At 34.3% G+C, this 20056-nt stretch overlaps 2 protein-coding genes and 1 long non-coding RNA gene across 3 annotated transcripts; 2 read left to right on the forward strand and 1 right to left on the reverse strand.

Annotated features, from left to right (window-relative positions):
- Positions 1 to 673: 673 nt before the first annotated feature.
- Positions 674 to 7055, forward strand: LOC113044061 (phosphatidylinositol transfer protein beta isoform-like). The gene is made up of 11 exons (XM_026203656.1): positions 674 to 777; positions 1199 to 1229; positions 1437 to 1582; positions 2513 to 2604; positions 2800 to 2807; positions 2967 to 3041; positions 3951 to 4034; positions 4276 to 4353; positions 4908 to 5015; positions 5282 to 5404; positions 6182 to 7055. The coding sequence occupies exons 1-11, from the start codon at positions 758 to 760 to the stop codon at positions 6227 to 6229; spliced, it is 813 nt and encodes a 270-aa protein (XP_026059441.1). The 5' UTR covers positions 674 to 757; the 3' UTR covers positions 6230 to 7055.
- Positions 7056 to 9553: 2498 nt separating this feature from the next.
- Positions 9554 to 10289, forward strand: LOC113044071 (uncharacterized). Its single transcript, XR_003275849.1, has 2 exons — positions 9554 to 9702; positions 10202 to 10289. It is a non-coding gene; the product is annotated as an uncharacterized LOC113044071 (long non-coding RNA).
- A 4358-nt stretch (positions 10290 to 14647) lies between these two features.
- LOC113041486 (calcium-binding protein 5-like) lies at positions 14648 to 19570 on the reverse strand. Its single transcript, XM_026200061.1, has 8 exons — positions 19481 to 19570; positions 18966 to 19127; positions 17935 to 18007; positions 17525 to 17555; positions 16779 to 16922; positions 16524 to 16633; positions 16273 to 16420; positions 14648 to 15028 (listed from the first exon to the last, which is right to left on the reverse strand). Exons 3-8 carry the CDS (start codon positions 17980 to 17982, stop codon positions 15000 to 15002), a joined length of 510 nt encoding a protein of 169 aa, XP_026055846.1. The 5' UTR covers positions 17983 to 18007; positions 18966 to 19127; positions 19481 to 19570; the 3' UTR covers positions 14648 to 14999.
- Positions 19571 to 20056: the final 486 nt, after the last annotated feature.

Genomic DNA, 20056 nt, shown 5'->3' on the forward strand with positions numbered 1-20056 from the left:
ATGCATCTTACCCCTGAAAATGATTTTTGTAAACCCAGTGGTCAGATGCTGTACCCAGCTGATAAGTGACTGGTCTTTTGTGTGAATGTCCACAAAACTGGAAGACTTTCTGAATGAATTTGCTACGATATTTTAGAAAGAAAAAATTAAAAGATTAAAAAGAAAAAATACGGAGAATCAATAAATTGTGAACACTGCTATTGTGTGAAATAATATGTAATCAATAAAAATGTTACTGATTATGAGTATTTTCAAATGCAATTTTATCTAATCACAAGTAGGCCTACTTAATTTTTGGAATCTTATTACATAATCCAGATTACATGTAGCCTAATCAGTTACTTCCCAGTTCTGCATGCTTAGTTACTTGAAAAAATAATCTGATTGCATAACTCGCATTACTTGTCATCTATCTATCTATCTATCTATCTATCTATCTATCTATCTATCTATCTATCTATCTATCTATCTATCTATCTATCTATCTATCTATCTATCCATCCATCCATCCATCTATCCATCTATCTATCTGACTGTAGACTTCACAATGAGGAAAAATAAGAATACTCAGTCTCTACTGTTTAATTTATATCAGACAAGACTGTTAGTCCCACGAAATTCCCTTCCCATCATGGTCTCTCTCTCTTCTCAACCCCCTGCGTGTCCTCCTCACGCCCCTCTCCACTGATGACGCGCGTGCCTCACTTCCGGCGACCGCAGTCTGTTGTTGAATGTACTGTTCTGTCTCAGATTCGGGATGGTACTCATCAAGCAATAGTGAGTGGCTTTCACTGTATACATTAACTAGATCCAGTTACGCTGTATTTTATAGTTAGCGGCTGCCGTATTTTAAACAATTGACCATATGGCATAATAAACAAGATAATTTTAAGCCCGTGATTTGGATGTGACGCTAGCCGCTTAACGTTAGCCTGTCTGATACAGTATTATAGAGTTTAATAGACCGCGTCCTCACCGACGCCGCTATTCACCACAGCATGATAGGATGGGTATTTAATAAGAGTTATATATTGAGTTCAGACTCTGCTGGGTGTTTAAATGCCGGTTAATGGCCAAATAAAGCGGGGCCGGCTAACGACACACCCGTTATACAGGCGCGACGCGAGGCTGTTGTTATTGATATGAGAGAATAAATGAGTCTGAGCGGTTTTTAACCTCTGCTCACTTCTCTGTTCAGCCAGGTGCTGTTGCCATGTTCAGTAGAAGAGGTAAGAGTGCCTGCTTTTTCAGTAACCGGCTGCTGTGGCCAGCTGGGTATCTGTGTTTCTGTTTAAGCAAATATTTAGACAGCTTCCTTCACTTTAATGGAGTCAGCAGCACCTCTTCGGCATTGCATTGTTTGTCTCTGTTGTGCTGTGAACTGGTGGGCAGTTGACACTAGTAATTTATGTAACACCCGCTCGCCCCGCTCTCAGTACCAGGTTGGCCAACTGTACTCGGTTGCAGAGGCCAGTAAGAACAACACAGGAGGAGGAGAAGGGATCGAGGTCCTCCGAAATGAACCTTATGAGAAGGACGGAGAGAAGGGCCAGTACACCCACAAGATCTACCACATACACAGGTGAGAGCATGTGTAGAGGCTTTAATGATGTTGGCAGCCATGCTGGTTGCACTTTATCAGTAAGATAATTGTTGTAGGAAGCTCTAGCAGAAACATCTTCTGTTTAGCAAATACACTTACTATTCTAGTTATATGGAGTGAAATTTACACTGCCGTTAACTTGGAGTCATTATATATAACAGTATATGTTACAAAAGTTACAAAATTAACTATTTTAAATAAATGCTTTTTTTTTATGTTTTCTGTTCTTTAAAGAACTGTTTCAACATTGATAATAAGAAATGTTTCTTGAGCTCCAAGTCAGAAAATAAGAAGGATTTTTCAGAAAGATTATGTGACAATTCAGCTTTGAATAAATTACAATTCTATGGAATATATTCTATAGTTATTATAAATATTATTTCGCAGTATTCCAGTTTTCGTGTTTTTGATAAAATAAATGCAGCCCTGGTGAGCATAAGAGACTTTCAAAAATATAAAGACATTTTTAAAAGACCCCAATCAGTACTGTTTTGGGAAGTCTGGATCAAGTTCCACACTTCTTACTTTGTCTCATCAAGGAAAAAAATATTTTGAAATTGCATAAAATAAAATAAAACGATTTGACTGATTCATGGGACATGTTGTCATATTACATGAGTTAAGTCACAATAATAGACTTTTCAGCTAAATGTAAACGATAAAACAATTGCAAAGATTGTGTTTGCTTTTTTATCAAAGAAATATTACGTTTGAAGGATAATATTCATAAAATTAATTTTAATTATTGCATTGTTTAAAATAAATATACTTAACCACTTTTAGAGAAGACAAGCTTTTGTGTAATTGGTCTTCTGAGTCTTATAATTAATGAGATGCAGCCCTTGTGACAACAACTCTGTTTTACAACTATTCCCAAGCAATATTATGAATATTAATTTTCTTTTACAGCAAGGTTCCCGGTTTTATTCAGATGTTTGCCCCTGAAGGAGCCCTGGTTTTTCATGAGAAAGCCTGGAACGCCTATCCATACTGTCGCACTAGTTAGTAAATACTAATTATTTTGTGCATGTGTGAATAAATGATTAAATATGAATGAGAGTGAATAATTCTACCTTTTTCTTTTGCTTTTGCTTTTAATACATTGATCAATTACTGATCTGTACAAAAAAAAAAAAAAAATCACTTTTCATTGTTCTCTTCATTCCCACAACTGAATCAATCATGGGACACCGCAGTTGTTACAGTAAGTGTGTTTTTGAAATCATCACGCTCTGAGATCATTCTAGACTCCTCATGGGTTGTTTTTGCTGAATCAGAGTTTAGTCAGCATGTCTCACTCTTTTGATCTGAATACTGTGTTCAAAATGAATTCAGTTTGTGATGCTCTCCTTCTGCTTTTCAGAATGAATACATGAAGGATGATTTCTTCATTAAGATTGAAACCTGGCATAAACCAGACATGGAAACAACTGAGAATGTGAGTGTTAATTCACAGTTTATCAGTAACTTTACGTGCCAAATAACTCTGCGACAGATGCTACAGGTGGAGTCTTTCAACCAGAGAGTCTTTCACTAATATTTTTTTAGTCTGCGTGCAATGCAAATGGAGACATTACTCAACTGCAAATGCAGACATTATAAAAAAATTAATAAAAAGCATTACAAGCTGCTGTTGGTTAAGATGGATGGTTGATTAACAAACTTTCGCCTCAGTTAGATTTATTACCGTAAATATAATGTTAATTTTGATAAGAATTTCCTGTATTATGTCTTCTTTTTTAAAAATGTATTTAGCAGATGTCATTTTTGTTACAGGCTTATTCACAGTTGAGAATAGAAAAGAGATCTGACTTAAGCTGTTTGTTCATACGATGAATAGGTCCATTTGAAAGTCTAAATCTATATGGGGAAAGAATTGTTGCATTATTCCACATAAATAGATAAACCACAAACAAATGTCAGGAGATTTACAAAGAATTAAACAAATTCACAAATAAATAAAATGAGATTTGAAAATAAAAGCTATATTTCTAACATTTCTAATGTCAAGATGCTGAGAATCCACAAAAGTATAAACTCCTCCCACCGTCTACTCGAGCCAATCAGATAACGGCCACACTTCACTGACCAATCATAGCACATTCTCGCTATTGTCAATCATGTTATTTATTAACCTGTTTATTAACATTGAATTTAATTAATTGTTGTGAAACTCTGAGATTTATCTGTGGATCCTATTTTATTTATTCGTCAATATGTTAATTTTTTGTAAATCTCTCTACGTTTTTTGTGGATCATAATCTATTAATTTGGAATAATACAAAATTCTACCCCAATACGTCTATAAGTAATTGCACTGAAATGTTGTATTCTTCCTCTCGTGCAGCCTCATGGACTTCCTCCTGAGGAGTGGGAGGACATTGAGATTGTGCCGATCGATATAGCTGATCGCTCTCAGGTGGATGATGTGGTGAGTTGAAATAGACAAGTGCATTTCTGTGTTTGTCAAATTATAGGTCCAGAATTTGTATTAGTGCTAAAGACGCTCCAGGTCTTAATCTTATTCTACTTCATGTCGAGTTCATTAAAATCCTACAGATTTAAATCAAATCCATACATAAGCACAGAATTCTCTGTTGACCTGCCATTTTGCTTTTATATTTCTCATCTTACTTCCTCATCCCTCCATCTCTGTTTCATTCATCTCTCAGGATTATAAACCAGAAGAGGACCCTGCCATCTACCACTCGGAGAAAACTGGGAGAGGACCTCTGGGACCTGAATGGAAGGTACACAAAAGGCCATATTCATATATGCATATAAGAACAAACCCCTAGTGAGCTTCCTTGATGAATACTCCCTACATAGAAAGCTGCCTTTTACAGGTTCATTGCTTATTGTCAATAATGCAGTGATACATAATGCACAGCACACACACAGAATTCACTTTCACACCAAATCCATGTCGGGAAATCTTTTGTCCTCACGCACGATTTCAGATTGTGTGGATTTCTATTGAAATAACTGCAGTTAATTTGCCTTTAGTATATCTATTGTAGCTGGCATGACACGAGAGTTAAACAGTTTAAATTACAGTAAGCTACTTTTTTATTGATACTTTTAAGTACTGAAATAGGTTTATTTGATATCGACATATTTCTCTTGCCTTGTTTGCCATTTTGGATTTATTCTTTTCTGAGAACTGAGCTAATGCTGTCATTGATATTCTCATTCAGTCTTGAATGCACAGCTTCTGTTCACATTGATTGTATTTAGCTATCAAAGTGAGTGATTATCTGCAATATCTGCTCCTCATGCACCCACCCATCTCTGTCTCTTGCAGAAAGAGCTTCATAATGGTAACTGTCCCTATATGACAGCGTACAAGCTGGTGACGGTTCACTTTCGCTGGTGGGGTCTGCAGGGACGTGTGGAGAACTTCATTCATAAGGTGATCCATCAGTACTAAAGAATTCAATATGGCACCAGCACAAAAACACTTAACTTACTTACTTGTTACTTACTTGTGCTGGTTGGATACCTGGGCTCTGTGGAATCACAGCAAATGAGAAAGCAGACTGCTGCAAAAAAGGCATTATCAGCAGACCTCAAAATTTGCACAATAACTCCTATAGAACTAAAGTTAATTTAGTTTAGTCTTTGTTAATGCTGTTGTACTAATATCATCCCCATCTCTCTCTCTCTCTGTTTGAGTAGCAGGAGAAAAGGCTTTTCACTAATTTCCATCGGCAGCTCTTCTGTTGGCTGGACCGCTGGGTGGACCTCACTATGGATGACATTCGTAGGATGGAGGAAGAAACACAGAGGGAGTTGGACCAGGTTTGTGTTTCTGTAGAAACCATGCAAACAGTTCTGCTCACATCGACAGAATGACTGCAAGATATCCGGATTAATGGAGATGATTTATACCTGCAGTTACACTCTTATCAGTTTTATGTGACATAAAGCTGGACTTTGTTGTTCCAAAGGTATTTTAATCATTATTGTCGGTCAATTTTGGAAAGTCTCTTATGCTCACCAACGCTGCATTGTGTTTGATCAAAAATACAGTAATAATAATTTAACACTTTGCAATAATGTTTTGTTATTTAACTTTAAATAACTAGTATTTTTCATTGTTAGTTCATGCAAACTAAATTACTTAATTCAAACATTTACTAATGCATTATTCAAATCAAAAGTTGGACATTAATATTTTTCAATAGACCTAAGCTAACATGAACTGACAATGAAGAGTTGCATTTTTATAAACTTATTTTTAAATGAAGATTAATAAATACTTTAACAAACGTATTGTTCATTGTTATTTTTTTGTTTTATTAATGCATTAACTAACATGAACTAATGAGACCTTATTGTAAAGTGTTAGCGAATCTTTTATTCTTATTATTAATTTTAAAAACAGATGTGCTGATTTATATTTTTGTGGGAAATCTAGATAATTTTTTTTTCCTTTGATGAATACAAAATTCTAAAGCATTTTTAAAAATCGTACTATCACTTTTGATTAATCTGTCCTAACTAAAAGTATTTATTTCTTTCTTTTAAAAAACTTGCATGTGACAGATTATTAAATCTATTTGTTTTAATTTTCAGATGCGTAGCCAAGGGTCTGTGCGAGGGATGAAAGCAGGCGAGGACTAGGGAGAGCCATAAGAATGGAAGAAACACAATAGAGGCTACTTTTTATTTTACCTCCTTCAGCCCTGGTGGCCAATCACAACGTGCCACATCATCAAGCCCTTCCAAACAGGATACTGTCATCCCTTACCCAGGACATGTCCATTTCCATGAGCGTGAATGTGCACAGTATGCATGTGTATCCGTGGTTTGTGCAGTCTGACTTTAAACCTCATCATTTGCTGCCAAATTCTTTTGGATTCACTTAAGATATGTTAAGTGATACCAGCATTTCTTTTTATAATTAAATATTATAACTGTTTAATGGTTTTTGGTTCATTTTGCAACCATCAGCTTTTTACAGAGTGCACCAGTGGAGTAACGAATCCCAAGCCCGTTCCGCAGAGAGTCTGAGGAAACATTTCACTACATGTATTTTGAACATAAATAAATGACTAAGTAATTTACTTCTTAATTCTGTTGAATTTGTCACGTTGTTCAGGAAATATCGGTAGAGCTTGTAAATGCTTTGAGAGGTAGGATCATTGATGTCAGGTTAAAGATAAGTTGAGATGAAAGGCTTGTTAAACTCATGCGACTTCAAGCATTACGGTTTTCTGGTTTACTTGTTTGATTCTGCACTGGTTGCAGTGCGGATGTCCTTGAGAGCAGTGGATGGATATGGTTTCATTTTTAAACTGAGTGGAAGAGCCTTGAAGCCCCTCCCACCTTTGACTGACATGCCACAGGCCACGCCCCTCCGCTCGGGTGGGAACGGTCTGAATTTTTGGAGTTAAGTACAATTTACAATACTGTAACAACAAATAAAAGAAAACATCATTGACTACCATGAGCTGTGTGCATCCATTGATTCTTCTGCACTGTTGTTTTTAGGTGTCAGATTTTGGCCTTTTTAAATTGTAAACTTTTCCTTGTATCTTTTTCTGTAGATTTCTGTAAAAACATTGATTTAACAAGCATTATTAATGCCCTGACTTATTCGAAATTACATTTGTTTTTAATATATTATTTTAGCGGGTACAAAAGCTAAGATATAAATAAAGCATGTTGCCGTTTATGTGATCTCAGATTAAATCCTTCATTTAGATTAATAATCTGCAGGTTCGTGAACGCGCTTGTGTGGCACCACGTGACCTCGTCCTATCACCACGTGACCAACAGCGTCCTCTCGTGGGTTGCTTTGGTACTGACGTCCTTTAGGTCTTCGTGTAGTCCGCCTTCAATTTCTTATTTTTCAATCTGAAAAACACTGCAGAAAATATATATATACATGTTAAATCGTCGACAGTGACATGTTTCACTACAGAATCGTTTACATTTACAAAGCATAGGTCCTTGTAACCTAATTATGTGAAACGCCTTAAATATTTCGACCAGGTGTTCATGAAAGTTCTGTGCACTAGTGAAACAAAACAAAAGTAAGTTTTAAATGTTTTATAGCAACATTTGAGATGATCTTGGGGTGATTTGTTTGCTCGTAAACCAATCATTAGATAATTTGAAGTCATTATATTGAGGCAATGAACATGGTTAAGGATGTAAAGGTAAGCTATTGAATGGCAAACTAGGGCAAAACTCGTTTAGCATCCTTTGTTGTCTCCATAAAGAGAAATTTGTCTTGAGCAGTCAAGAAAGCAGGTCAGCTTTACAAATGTTCAACTTCACAATATTAATATTACACTAAATACATTTCACAATACCCATTTCCCATATACCCACGCAGAGAGATCATTTGGTATTATTTAATAATGTAATTTATAATGTAATTAAGGAGAATTTGTTCATATTTATCTTACAAGTATATCTCCTACCAGAGGGCATCAGCTCATAGGCTTCTCCTTATTAATGGAGAATATGACTTGGTTCACAGACCTCTCAAAAATCTTCTGAAGGGAAGTTAGGAGCACTGGCTCTCCTAACCACATTTTGTAGTTGTGACCTAAATTACCAAACCATATTGTAAAATTATAACATATAATAGATTCAATATCTGATCTGACAGTAACAATACTGTTCTCCACCCCATATATCTTGAGCCTGCGTAAAAATTGCAAGTGCTGACTGGTTAATGCACAAACATTAGCAATCAAGTTTGTTCATGTAAAGGACGAAAGCAAAAGAGGACTATAGTGAGAGAAAAGAGTGGGGAAGACTAAACAGAGACAAGTAGCAGATTTAGCATTAATGGTTGTGTTATTAATGGATGGACCATTTGTGTTGGGAAAGGTTAGCACCTATCACATATTTTTGGAAAAATTGTTGATCAGTTTATCATTTGGGTGCATTTTATATGTTATATTAAAAAAGTTAGACTTTTTTTTTATAAACAAAACTTCTTTCCTGAAAATGTGACACACCGAACATGCTGAGGTGAAGAGACTGAGCAGAACACCAAACCTGTTATATCATAAAGATTTGAAGAAGCTGAAATCATCCCGCTTTAAATACTTAACCTCTTGAACTCTGGCCACGCCCTAGGACCCACCGGTGGGTCCGCGGGGAGGTCATCATACTATTTTTAAAAAATCTATAAACTGTGAAGCACAAAACTAGTCATATATGGTATTTTTTGAAAGCGTAGAACCTCTGCTTTCTTGCAAGTCCCATGGTATTTGCATTAATTTTACATAAAAGAAAATAATAAGGTATAAATTCGTTCTTCCACAACCACCCCCCCTTGAGAAAATCAGATGAATAATGTTCATATTTCATATTTATAGCACACAAACTCACCAAACATGGACAAGTCACACATCAAATGAAAGCTCTCACTCTCAGGAATGTCACTGTGTACTTTATTTCACCGATCTTATACATTACAGTGACATAACAAATAATAATTTTCAAAAGAATCACGAAAACTGAAATTACTTATGTGAACAAGCAAACGTATGCGTCATATTTCTGCGCTGATAACTACATCTGTGCTCACATACTAGCCTAAAATCCTATATCAGCTTTTACATTAGGTTGTTTTCTTCAAAATGAGAGCATTCTCGTGTGTCTGTGAGCATGCATGGCTAAACGGCACTATAATATGTCTCAGATGCGCAGATCAAAACATGCAATGCAGCGTAAAACATGACCAGTATTTGTATTGACTCTCTTTGATTCCTTTCGACTTGCAATGACGTCATCACGCAGTGCGTCCTATGTCATGAAAGCTGACAGCCTCCCCTCTCCATAGACACATCGATCAAGCTTCTAGACCATTCAGAGCCCGAGTTGTTCCTTTCCAAAGTTGAGGAGGTGGGACTAAAGAAAACGCCGCAAACGGGCGCAGATGATTATTGATGAGTTGATCGGAAGTTGGTTTGTGATTTTGGAAAATGACTTCAAGAAAGTTTTTTGTTGGTGTGGAGGCGGCTTTGGAGGAGTTTGATCGGATGTCCGACACTGAAACTTGCAGCGAGGCTAGCTAGCTTTGACTCGGTCAGAGAAGCTGCTTACAAACTGGGAGAAGACCCTGATTTTGAGTAAGTATACGTTGTTTGTATCAAGCATTTGTAAGTTGCATGCTAATATTATTATTGCATTAATTTATTCATCGATTGCATTCATAAGTATATTGCCTTGTGCAGTTTATGTCTTTCTTGTATACGCGAATTGCATTCATCGGTTGCCTTCGTTAGTTGCATGCTAATTTGTTTTTGCATGAATTTATTTATCAATATTATATATACGTGCACTGCCTTGTGCATTTTTATATCTTATGCATATGTGAATTGCATTCATGTGTTCGTTACATATTTGAATTACACACACGCAACGAACACATGAATGCAATTCACATATACATAAGATATGCAAGGGTTGTTCTCATTTATTTATACATACTCATGGATTTGTGTATGTGTAATCAAATTATTTTCCTCTTTCTGTTACTTGCATATCTGGATTATTTTTGTGTATGTCATTTTAGCATGTATTTTGGGATTGCAGTGTAAATTTATACATTTTTGTTTTGTTTTGCAGTTGTAGCATCCAGTGGTGAAGAATGGGAGCCAGCAAGTCAGGATACTTATCTTGTGTGTGTGTGTGTGTGTGTGTGTGTGTGTGTGTGTGTGTGTAAAATAAAATGCAAGAACAGAACTTTGCCTTATTTTGCTTATTATATGACATGAGTTTTTTGAGGAAACTTGGAGACATAAGACATTCTGTCTCTTCAGGTAAAGCTACAGAGCTTGGAGACTCCAACGCCTCCTTTTGGTTAAATCTAAATAACTTTTGCTTAGAAGATGTTATCAACAAAATTATTTTTTTATCTTTTTACTGTCACCTAGTGGAATCAAAAGAAACTTTCTGCAGGGAAATAGACCTAACAGGTCCTAAATAACAGACTCCTAAATAAAAACTTACTTTAAAAAAATAATACAAATCTGACTTTGTTTCCGTGTTTATCACAATATAGTAAAAATACAAAAGACAAAATATGCAATATCTTGTGCTTGTGTTAAACTTCCGGGAGTTTTCTGTAAAATAAGATCATTTTTATAAATTTATTCCAAAGTATGTGGTTAGGGCTGTCTTTTAAGTTCAGCTATGCTGGTTTCAGTAATCAAAAATGGTGACTGTACACTTGGAGAGTCTAACGCCTCCTTTCGATTAAAGCTAAATAACTTTTGCTTAGAAGATGTTATCAAAAAAATTCTTTTTTCTCCTGTTTAATGCCACCTTGTAGAATCAAAAGAGATTTTCTGAAGTGACATAGACCAAACAAGTCCTAAATTACAGACTCTTAAATAAAAACTTAATTAAAAAAATTATAAAAATCTGACTTTTTGTTAGTGTTTATCACAGTAATGTAAACATATAAAGTACAAAATATGCAATATTTTACCCATGTTTTAAAATTCAGAGAGTTTTCTGTAAAATGAAACCATTTTTATGAATTTATTCCAAAGTATGTGGTTAGGGCTGTCTTTTAAGTTCAGGTATGCTTGCTGGTTTCAGTAATCAAAAATGGTGACTGTAAAAGTACACTTGGAGAGTCTAATGCCTCCTTTCTATTAAAGCTAAATAACTTTTGCTTAGAAGATGTTATCAAAAAAAATCTTTTTTCTCCTGTTTAATGCCACCTAGTGGAATCAAAAGAGATTGTCTAAAGCGACATAGACCAAACAAGTCCTAAATTACAGACTCTTAAATAAAAACTTAATAAAAAATAATAATAAAAATATGACTTTTTGTCAGTGTTTATCACAGTATTGTAAACATATAAAATACAAAATATGCAATATTTTACCCATGTTTTAAAATTCAGAGAGTTTTCTGTCAAATGAGACCATTTGTATCAATTTATTCCAAAGTATGCGAGTAGGGCTCTCTTTTAAATTCTGGTATGCCTAATTCTGTAAAAAATTCAAAATATGCTGCAGAGCTGAAGAGGTTAAACACTGGATTAGATGCATACAATGAGTGGAAGACAGAAGGAGAGTGTGACGGATAAATAAAGGATTATGTAGCATCAGAGCACAAAAATGCCTATAGTGGGATTAAACAATACAAATAAACAAACAAGAAAGTAGGTTAGCATTATGTAATTTATCTTTACAAATTCTCTCAGTCTTGCTCTGACTCCATGTCTGTCATTGTCTCTGCTCCAGCCAGAGCGACCCATTATGTTCATCTATTATGATAGGACCCAGTTATTCATTTTCATTTTCGATATGGCATCCATGCAGTGACTTGCTCTGAAATCATGGAGTCAAAGTCCTGGAGTCTCGTAAAGAAAACATTTTGGACTATTCTTGATGTTTGGGGTTTGGCCATGACATCTTCCTTTACTTGATTGATAGGAAACATTAATAAGGGTGAAAATCTTAAATATTTTTGTTTCTTTGCTAAATGTAATAAATTTGATACATATTAATGTTTAATAATACATGTAATATTTGCATTTATAATACTTTAATATGATTTTCAGGTTAATAGAAGTTTACATTTACTGATTTTGAATAACAAGTTGTACAACAACAAAAACAATGAACAAATTTTCTTTGCACACAATTTTACTTGTCATAACCCATAAAAAAATTTACTAGTAATTTCTGTGAAGTGAAAGGTTTCTCTACACCCATTTTTACAGGGCACCGTATATTTGTGAATGTATGTGATATATAATAAATCACATTATGAAATCACAGATAAAATTTGGTCTCACTTTAATTTAAGGTTTAATTTTTCACTTTAATTTCTGTTAACTATTGATTACAACTTTTGCCTCAATAAACTCCTAATTTGCTGTATATTAATAGTAAGTCTTAAGTTTAGGTATTGAGTAGAATTAAAAGATCTAAAATATGGTCATGCAGAATAAGGCATGCATAATATGTGCTTTATTATTACTAATAACTATAATGATAACTACTATAATAACTAACAAACAGCCAATAAATAATATGCATGCCAGTTAATAGTCAGAATTGGTCCTTAAAATAAATTGTTGCCTTTTTTTAACAACTGACCTTGTATGTTCTCTACATAAAAAAAAATATTAAAAAGAAACAAATAAAAATTAGAATGAGTGCCAAAAGTCAGAGACTAGTGTAAATGCTTTTATTATAATAATTATTATCATATTATTATTGCATTTATGCATTATTTTGCATAATAGTTTTTTTTCCCCATTACACATTAGACTGTATATATCATAGTATACGTCCATATGCGTTTGTTTATTTGATTAGTGACCTAGTCCAGAATATTTTAAATGAAATAATGAAATCGTTTTTTTTTGAGTGTGAACATGCTCAAAAACTCATGAAACCTTGCACACACGCGCACATGCACACACACTGGAAATGGCTAAAATGTACGTATAAGTATAACTTGAACATGAAATGTCTGATCTGCCCTAAATTTCTTGTTTGATAAGAGTCCTGGCCTGAAGATATCTACATGCCCATATTCAGTTCATAACGTCAGCAGCTGGCAGCAGGAAGTTTGGCATATAGAAATGACTTTGACATTTTCCTCCAATATAAACCACTTTAAATGTATATTGCCAACCTTTCACTGTTTTCACTGGCTCCGGTGCAAGGGCCCTTTCAACACTGCTTGCAGCTTTAATTCTAATTTGTTTATTTCAGATGATAACATTAAGGCTATAATCTTTATGTACTGACTCCATAAGACATCCATACATAATCCTAAATACCCTGTTCATAAACATTGAAAATAATCAGCAGCGCAAATAAGCCTCATATGATTTACTAGGAACCCTGGAACAAATGCACAGGTTATGATGTAATATTGTGTAAATCTGTGCGTGTGTATGCATTCTCCTTGTTGCGTTCCAAGAGAAACAGATCGTTGACAGAGGGGATATCATTAATGGCTTAGTGAGGTCATTCAGCACATCTGGCACAGAGGTTTATCTGGGCTGCTGCCTGGCCAGATCTGAAACAATAGAAGAATTTAATTACAGGTCAGAAGATATGTGTTGTTCACTGTATTAAAAGGGAGCAAGGTTTTGGATAGTTAAGGTAGAGGAGTCAGCATGCTGACTGCACAGAGGTTCATCATGGAGCAGATGTTTCTTAAGAGCAGCACAGGTTTAGCAGATCAGTTTGAGAAGCGTGAGTTAAGCAGATTTGCCGTGGAGTTCGTGGAAATGCGTGATCAGCTGATGAGGTTAAAGGGATTAGTGGACTGCAGGATCTGATTATATTTATTATTATATTTTTTCCCCCAGTGACCTCTGCCTTTAATGCCATTTTCAGGCCATATAGTGCAATATCCAAGTGCCAATAATCTGTGTCAATATTGAGATTATTGGTCTAATGCAGAATGTCCTCCAGTCCACTTAAACAGATGTTTCACTTTTTATTTTATACTTTACACTTTCTATTAAACTGAAAAGTCATGGATGGAACATCACACACGTCTTTATCTTCATAAGATATTTCAAAAATGGTTTTTGTGTACGCACACCAACACACACACACACACACACACACACACACACACACACACACACACACACACACACACACACACACACACACACACACACACACACACACACATTAAGTTAAAATGTTCATATTAGCATTACTGATATTATTTATTTAAAATTATTATTTATTTAAAAAACAAATCCTTTTCTATTATTCTTATTTGTAAGTAACTTTGGTAAAAGTTGCCGCTAAATGAATTCATGTAAATCTTGATTGAACTTGCATGGGGAAATGAGAGGCAGATTATTTCTTTCATAACATTTACTCATGCAGTGTGCTTTCAATTTGAAATGTCTTTTTATGGGTATGTACAGACACACACTGATGCACTACAGCAATCCTCTGATGACATTTTTCACTGATGAGCTTAACTAAAGCCTAGATGATCAAATTACAGCAATATCAGGCCACACACACACACACACACACACACTGATGTAAAATTAATAACAGTCCAAGAGGGGTTTTAACTTGGTTTTATGCCAAAAGTTCAAGTATGCATGTCCAATGAAAGACACAATTCATTTCCGAACATATATCAGACATGTACTGAAATATTGTTACATAATACTGATATATGACAATATTATAATTTACAGAGTTTAAGGAAGATTCAGTGTTTGATGTCATGTAACAGTAAAGCAAAACAAAGTGTCCCTCAAAGAGTATTAATATACACAAACAAAGAAGTGTAAAATAATGTTCCCATATGCATAATACCGTCTCCAGTGACTTTATTGAATTTTTAACGGAGTCAGATGGTTTGTTCTTTGCAGGGATTTTCAGGTCTTCTTCAATATCTCGGGTTGTTCTCAATTTTTTGACATCATTTTGACAAACTCTGAAGAAGAAAGATGAAAAAGACCAAAGTTTTAACTGGAGAGTCAAAGCTGATACTGTCAGATTAAGTCTTAGTATCCAGTCCATAACTAACAGATGTTTCTAAAATCTATTATTTTTATCTTTGGTTCTCAATTCCAAACAGTCAGCATCATGTGAACATTTTAGAAGAATTATTATTCTGAATGATTATTATTTGAATGTTTGTTATGAATTCCTATTATTTTCTATATTTTTTAATATTAACTTTATTAGTTTTGAGTAATTCAGATTTCTTTTCCATGAGACAGCTGACCAAAATATGAATCTAGAAAATGGTTTCTGATATGCGGAAACATGCATATTTTTGTAAAACACTGTAAAAAAATCACGTTTTCAGAGAATATATCTTGAATTTAGTAGATTGTTCTTACGCTAATGGGAATTTATTTAAATTTTTTCCTTTTTAAAGAATTCATCTGTCAAAAATAAACAATACTAACATGGAATGAAAATTATATCTGCTTTTGTTTATCGAATTAATTTATATAAAAAAGTGTGGCCAATTTTAAAATGTGTATTTTTTTCTATTATCAGGGTTCAGAATGAGCATGTTCTTGACTTCTCAGTTGATTCTCGCACTCATGGCACGTTTGAGCTAAACTGATCACTCTATACAGACATGACCCGTTGTTTCCTCTGGGCCAACTGTAGATAAAGCAGCGCAGGTGAATGTGTCTTATTTAATTACTGAAACACCTCCACTGCTCTGACATTAATATATTAAAGAACATTCAGCTTTGGTAATTAATAAATAAGGTCAGTCTAGCAGGATGGTGTCTAAAGATCCTTTTCTGTGCATTTTCACATATATAAAAGTACTTTAGATCTGTCAGTGTTACAGATGTGTGGCAGATGTGTGGCAGTTTAAACTTTAAAGAGACAGTTCACAGCAAAATGAAAATTCTGTCATCAATTACTCATCCTACAGTTGTACCAAACCTGTCTGGAACATAAAAGAAGATACTGTGAAGAATGCTGGTAAGCAAACAGTTGTTGGTAGCTATCCGCTTCCATAGTAGAAGGAGAAAAATATGAAATCAGAGACTATTAGGTTTCCAGCATTCTTTGAAATATCTTCTGTTGTGTTCAGCAAATGAAAAATCTCATTCAGGTTTGGAACAACATGACAGTGAGTAAATTATGACAATGGGTCAACAAAAGTATGCTGCCTACATTATTCGATTAAATATGAATCTATGTTACCCTCAAAATCAACGGTTCCGTCTCCATTGTTGTCTGCTTCTCGGACCACTGCTTCTATTTCTTTCTTGTTTGTATTTTCACCCAGCAGTTTGAGCATGGCATGCTTCAGTTCTTCAGTGGTGATAGTGCCGTCGCCATCCATGTCAAACTACACACAAATATGAACACATTACAGTTAAATATTACAGCAAGTTGTAGGTTTTATTTGAAATATGTTTTTGAAATTGGAAGAAAAAGGCACATTTTCTTACCTCTCTAAATGCATCTTTCAACTCTTTCAGTCCGATCATTCCAGCAGTTTCCGCCAGCAGCTTTGGGGCCATGAGGTCAACAAAATCCTCGAAATCAACACTTCCTCCAACTGACAAAGAGACAGATAAAAGATAAATAAATAAATGAAACTTCCATGGATTAAGATTAATCCACAGTGTTTCAGTCAGAGTGATGAACAGACGTTAGCACAAAGTGCACTGACTGGAGCATCAAATCACAAAACATTGTCTCACGGTTCATGTTGATGTTCTGGCTGAGTTCAATCAGTTCCATCTCAGTGGGCATGTAGCCCATCGTCCTCATCAGGTTGCCCAGATCTTTACAGCTGATCAGACCATCCTTATCCTTATCAAACTCGGCAAACGCCTCGCGCAGCTCTGCAACACACACAGATTTAACACTGAATCAACAGGCCTCTAAATAACCAACTTTTTAAAAACTTCTTAAAAGAAAGTTTGTATTATTATTATTATTATTATTATAAAAAAAGGTCCAAATGTCTAGGTCACTAATCAAACAAGTAAATCTGTGACTTTGATCATGTGACTATTTATTCAGATTTTAATCATTCTCAAATCAAACTTGTGGAGGTCACGCAGCTCCAATTTCTCAATTCAGCTTTTCACTTAAACTGATGATAATATAATTTAATGCATCAACAAATGTTATCATAAATTGAAAAAGTTTATCAAATAGAAGCAGTTTCAGTAAAAGATTCTGATCGCTGACTTCACAGAACTGCATTGGCATCTGGCATTTCACATCTGGTTTGCATTTTATTCTGTAAAGTTAATCTGGTTATATAAATGAACCAGAAAAGGGGGCTGTGCATTAACAAAATAAGTGATTAGTTCATTTACAATCATTTAAAACAGTTACTCTCTTATATTTATACTATATATGTTTTTAATGGTTGGTTTTAAATACGGTTTCATTTGTATTTTATTTCGGGGTAAACACAGTAAAACAAATGGCTTACCATCTATCTCCTCATCAGCCAGCGGACGCTCCTGTAAAACAGCTGCAGTTAGGATCTCTTTGTATATGTGTGCATCAGTTTTACACATTTACCTGCATTTTTGTATTCAGCAGAACTGCATGACCTTTACATAACTATTACAAAATATATTTTAAAATCAATCTCTCAGATATGTATCATTATGTTTCCTGCAGGTGCTCATTAATCACTCATATCCACTGGCATGAAGAGACATTTTTCTGCTAGATAGAGCAGTTCAGATATGTATAACTTAACTGATTGCTTTTGTATGAGTTCTGCTTGGAATTGCTGGATTTTGTAATGTAGCAGTGTAATCTGTATCACTCCAGTATAGTACAGGACAAACATAAAACATAAATAAAATAATCGATAAAAGTCAATAGACTTACAATGTTTTTAGCTCCTCTCAGGAAAATGCACGCAGGCCCCAGACTCATATCTGACAGCTTCTTCTGTGTGTCTCTAAAAATGTTCAAATATTTAACATACTGTAATGTGAACATTACTTAAACTAAAATCTGCAACTTCTGAATATAACACCAAATTATACACATGCCATCACATTTTATTTATTGATTATGAATATGATTTACACTCCAACATATCCTTCGGAGACATTTCTTGAATAAAACAGAGAACAAATGTACAAAATAAATACATCGGTTTAAAAAAGAATACATTCCAAATAACATTTTAGTCTTTGGTAGAAATATTTTAGAATTGTAACACTTTACAACACTTTACAATAAGGTCATATTAGTAAACATTAGTTATTGTATTAACTAAAATTAACAAACAGTGAGCAATATATGTTATAATTATATTAAGATAATTAAAATAATTTGTTAATTGTTTGTTCACTAAAGTTAACATATGCAGCTTTTAATTTTAAAAATGAATTAGTAAGTGACAAAAGTAAGTTAAGTTTAGCATAATGTTGTAGAATTGTTGTTCATTTTTAGTTTGCGTTAACTTATATATTTAATAATGTTAACAAATGAAACCTTTTTGTAAAGGGTCACTAACAGAATTAATATGTGTAAAATATGTAGTAAGATAATAGTACAGTAAACCTTTGTATTTATTATATGTATATATATATATATATATATATATATATATATATATATATATATATATATATTCATTTGTTAACATTATTAACTATATAAGTTAACGCAAACTAAAAATGAACAACAATTCTACAACATTATGCTAAACTTAACTTACTTTTGTCACTTACTAATTCATTTTTAAAATTAAAAGTTGCATATGTTAACTTTAGTGAACAAACAATTAACAAATTATTTTAATTATCTAAGATAAAATATTTTTAAAACATATATTGCTCACTGTTTGTTAATTTTAGGTAATACAATAACTAATGTATATATTGGAATTCCGAGGTGAAGTTTCTGACCTGTTCAGTTGTCAGCTCCTCTGTTCACAGGAAGCAGTGAAGGAAGAGCAGTCCTCCCAAGTTTTGTTCTGCTTCGTGGTGCTTCTGTCAGCCAACTCTTCTTTCCCCCTGCTCTTCAATTCAGAGCAAGAACAAACCTTTCTCACTGTCAGTCAACGGCTCCTGAATGATTCATTGATACAGAGAGAGGGAATAAAGTCAGAGAAGAAGCCCATGTGTGCGAGAGCAAGAGTGAGAGAGAAACAGAGTCTGAGAGATCAAATCCAGCTTCTTAAACAGAACCAGACAAAACAAGTTCCTGTGACTGCAAATGGCTGACATGCATTTGATTTATATTCCCCCACTGATTTTTCTTTAGTCTGCATGTTACACGAATGTCCAAAAAAACATCTGCATTCATTTATAATTTATTATAATGAACAAATTTCAAAATCTGATGCATTGAAAATCTTTTTAAATTAATAAGATAAATATATTTTTTAATTCATTTGGCTAAAAATGCAAAACAAGGTTACCTTAAATGCTGTTTAATGCAGCTGTGTCCTTTTTTTGCCGCAGATGTAAATGTATCATAACCCAAATGTGTATGTGTTTTATAAAAGGACTGAATATAATGACGTATTACACCGTCATCATGTTTGTCCATGTCAGTATGTTATGCTCGCATGCATGCATGAATTATTTGTTACGTAAAATGATAATGCACAGCATTTTCTTGAATCCTGCTGTGTTTGCATAAGAGTAGCCCAGTAATCCCGGAGCTCTCTGCACTCCCCAACATTACTAGTACTGTCTGCTAAGATTACTGCTCAACAGACAGAGAGAGATGGTGGGGGTAAACTGGTCTAATCAGAAAAGAGGATTAGAATAGTTGGATAGCAAAAAATCAAATGATCAAATGATAGAATGAGGTATATCGACAATCAGGAGCAGAAGGAATGATTTTCGGAGAGGATGTGGAGGAATAACTACTAGTTAGAGATGTGAAATGCATAGATAAACAGGAAAAACCTCACTGTTACTATGGCGATTGATGGTGAAACTGCGATCACAATGTTTTGACATCTTGAAACGTATTCGTCACAGTCTGT

This window comes from Carassius auratus, chromosome 3 (genome assembly GCF_003368295.1).
Source record: "Carassius auratus strain Wakin chromosome 3, ASM336829v1, whole genome shotgun sequence".
NCBI lineage: Eukaryota > Metazoa > Chordata > Actinopteri > Cypriniformes > Cyprinidae > Carassius > Carassius auratus.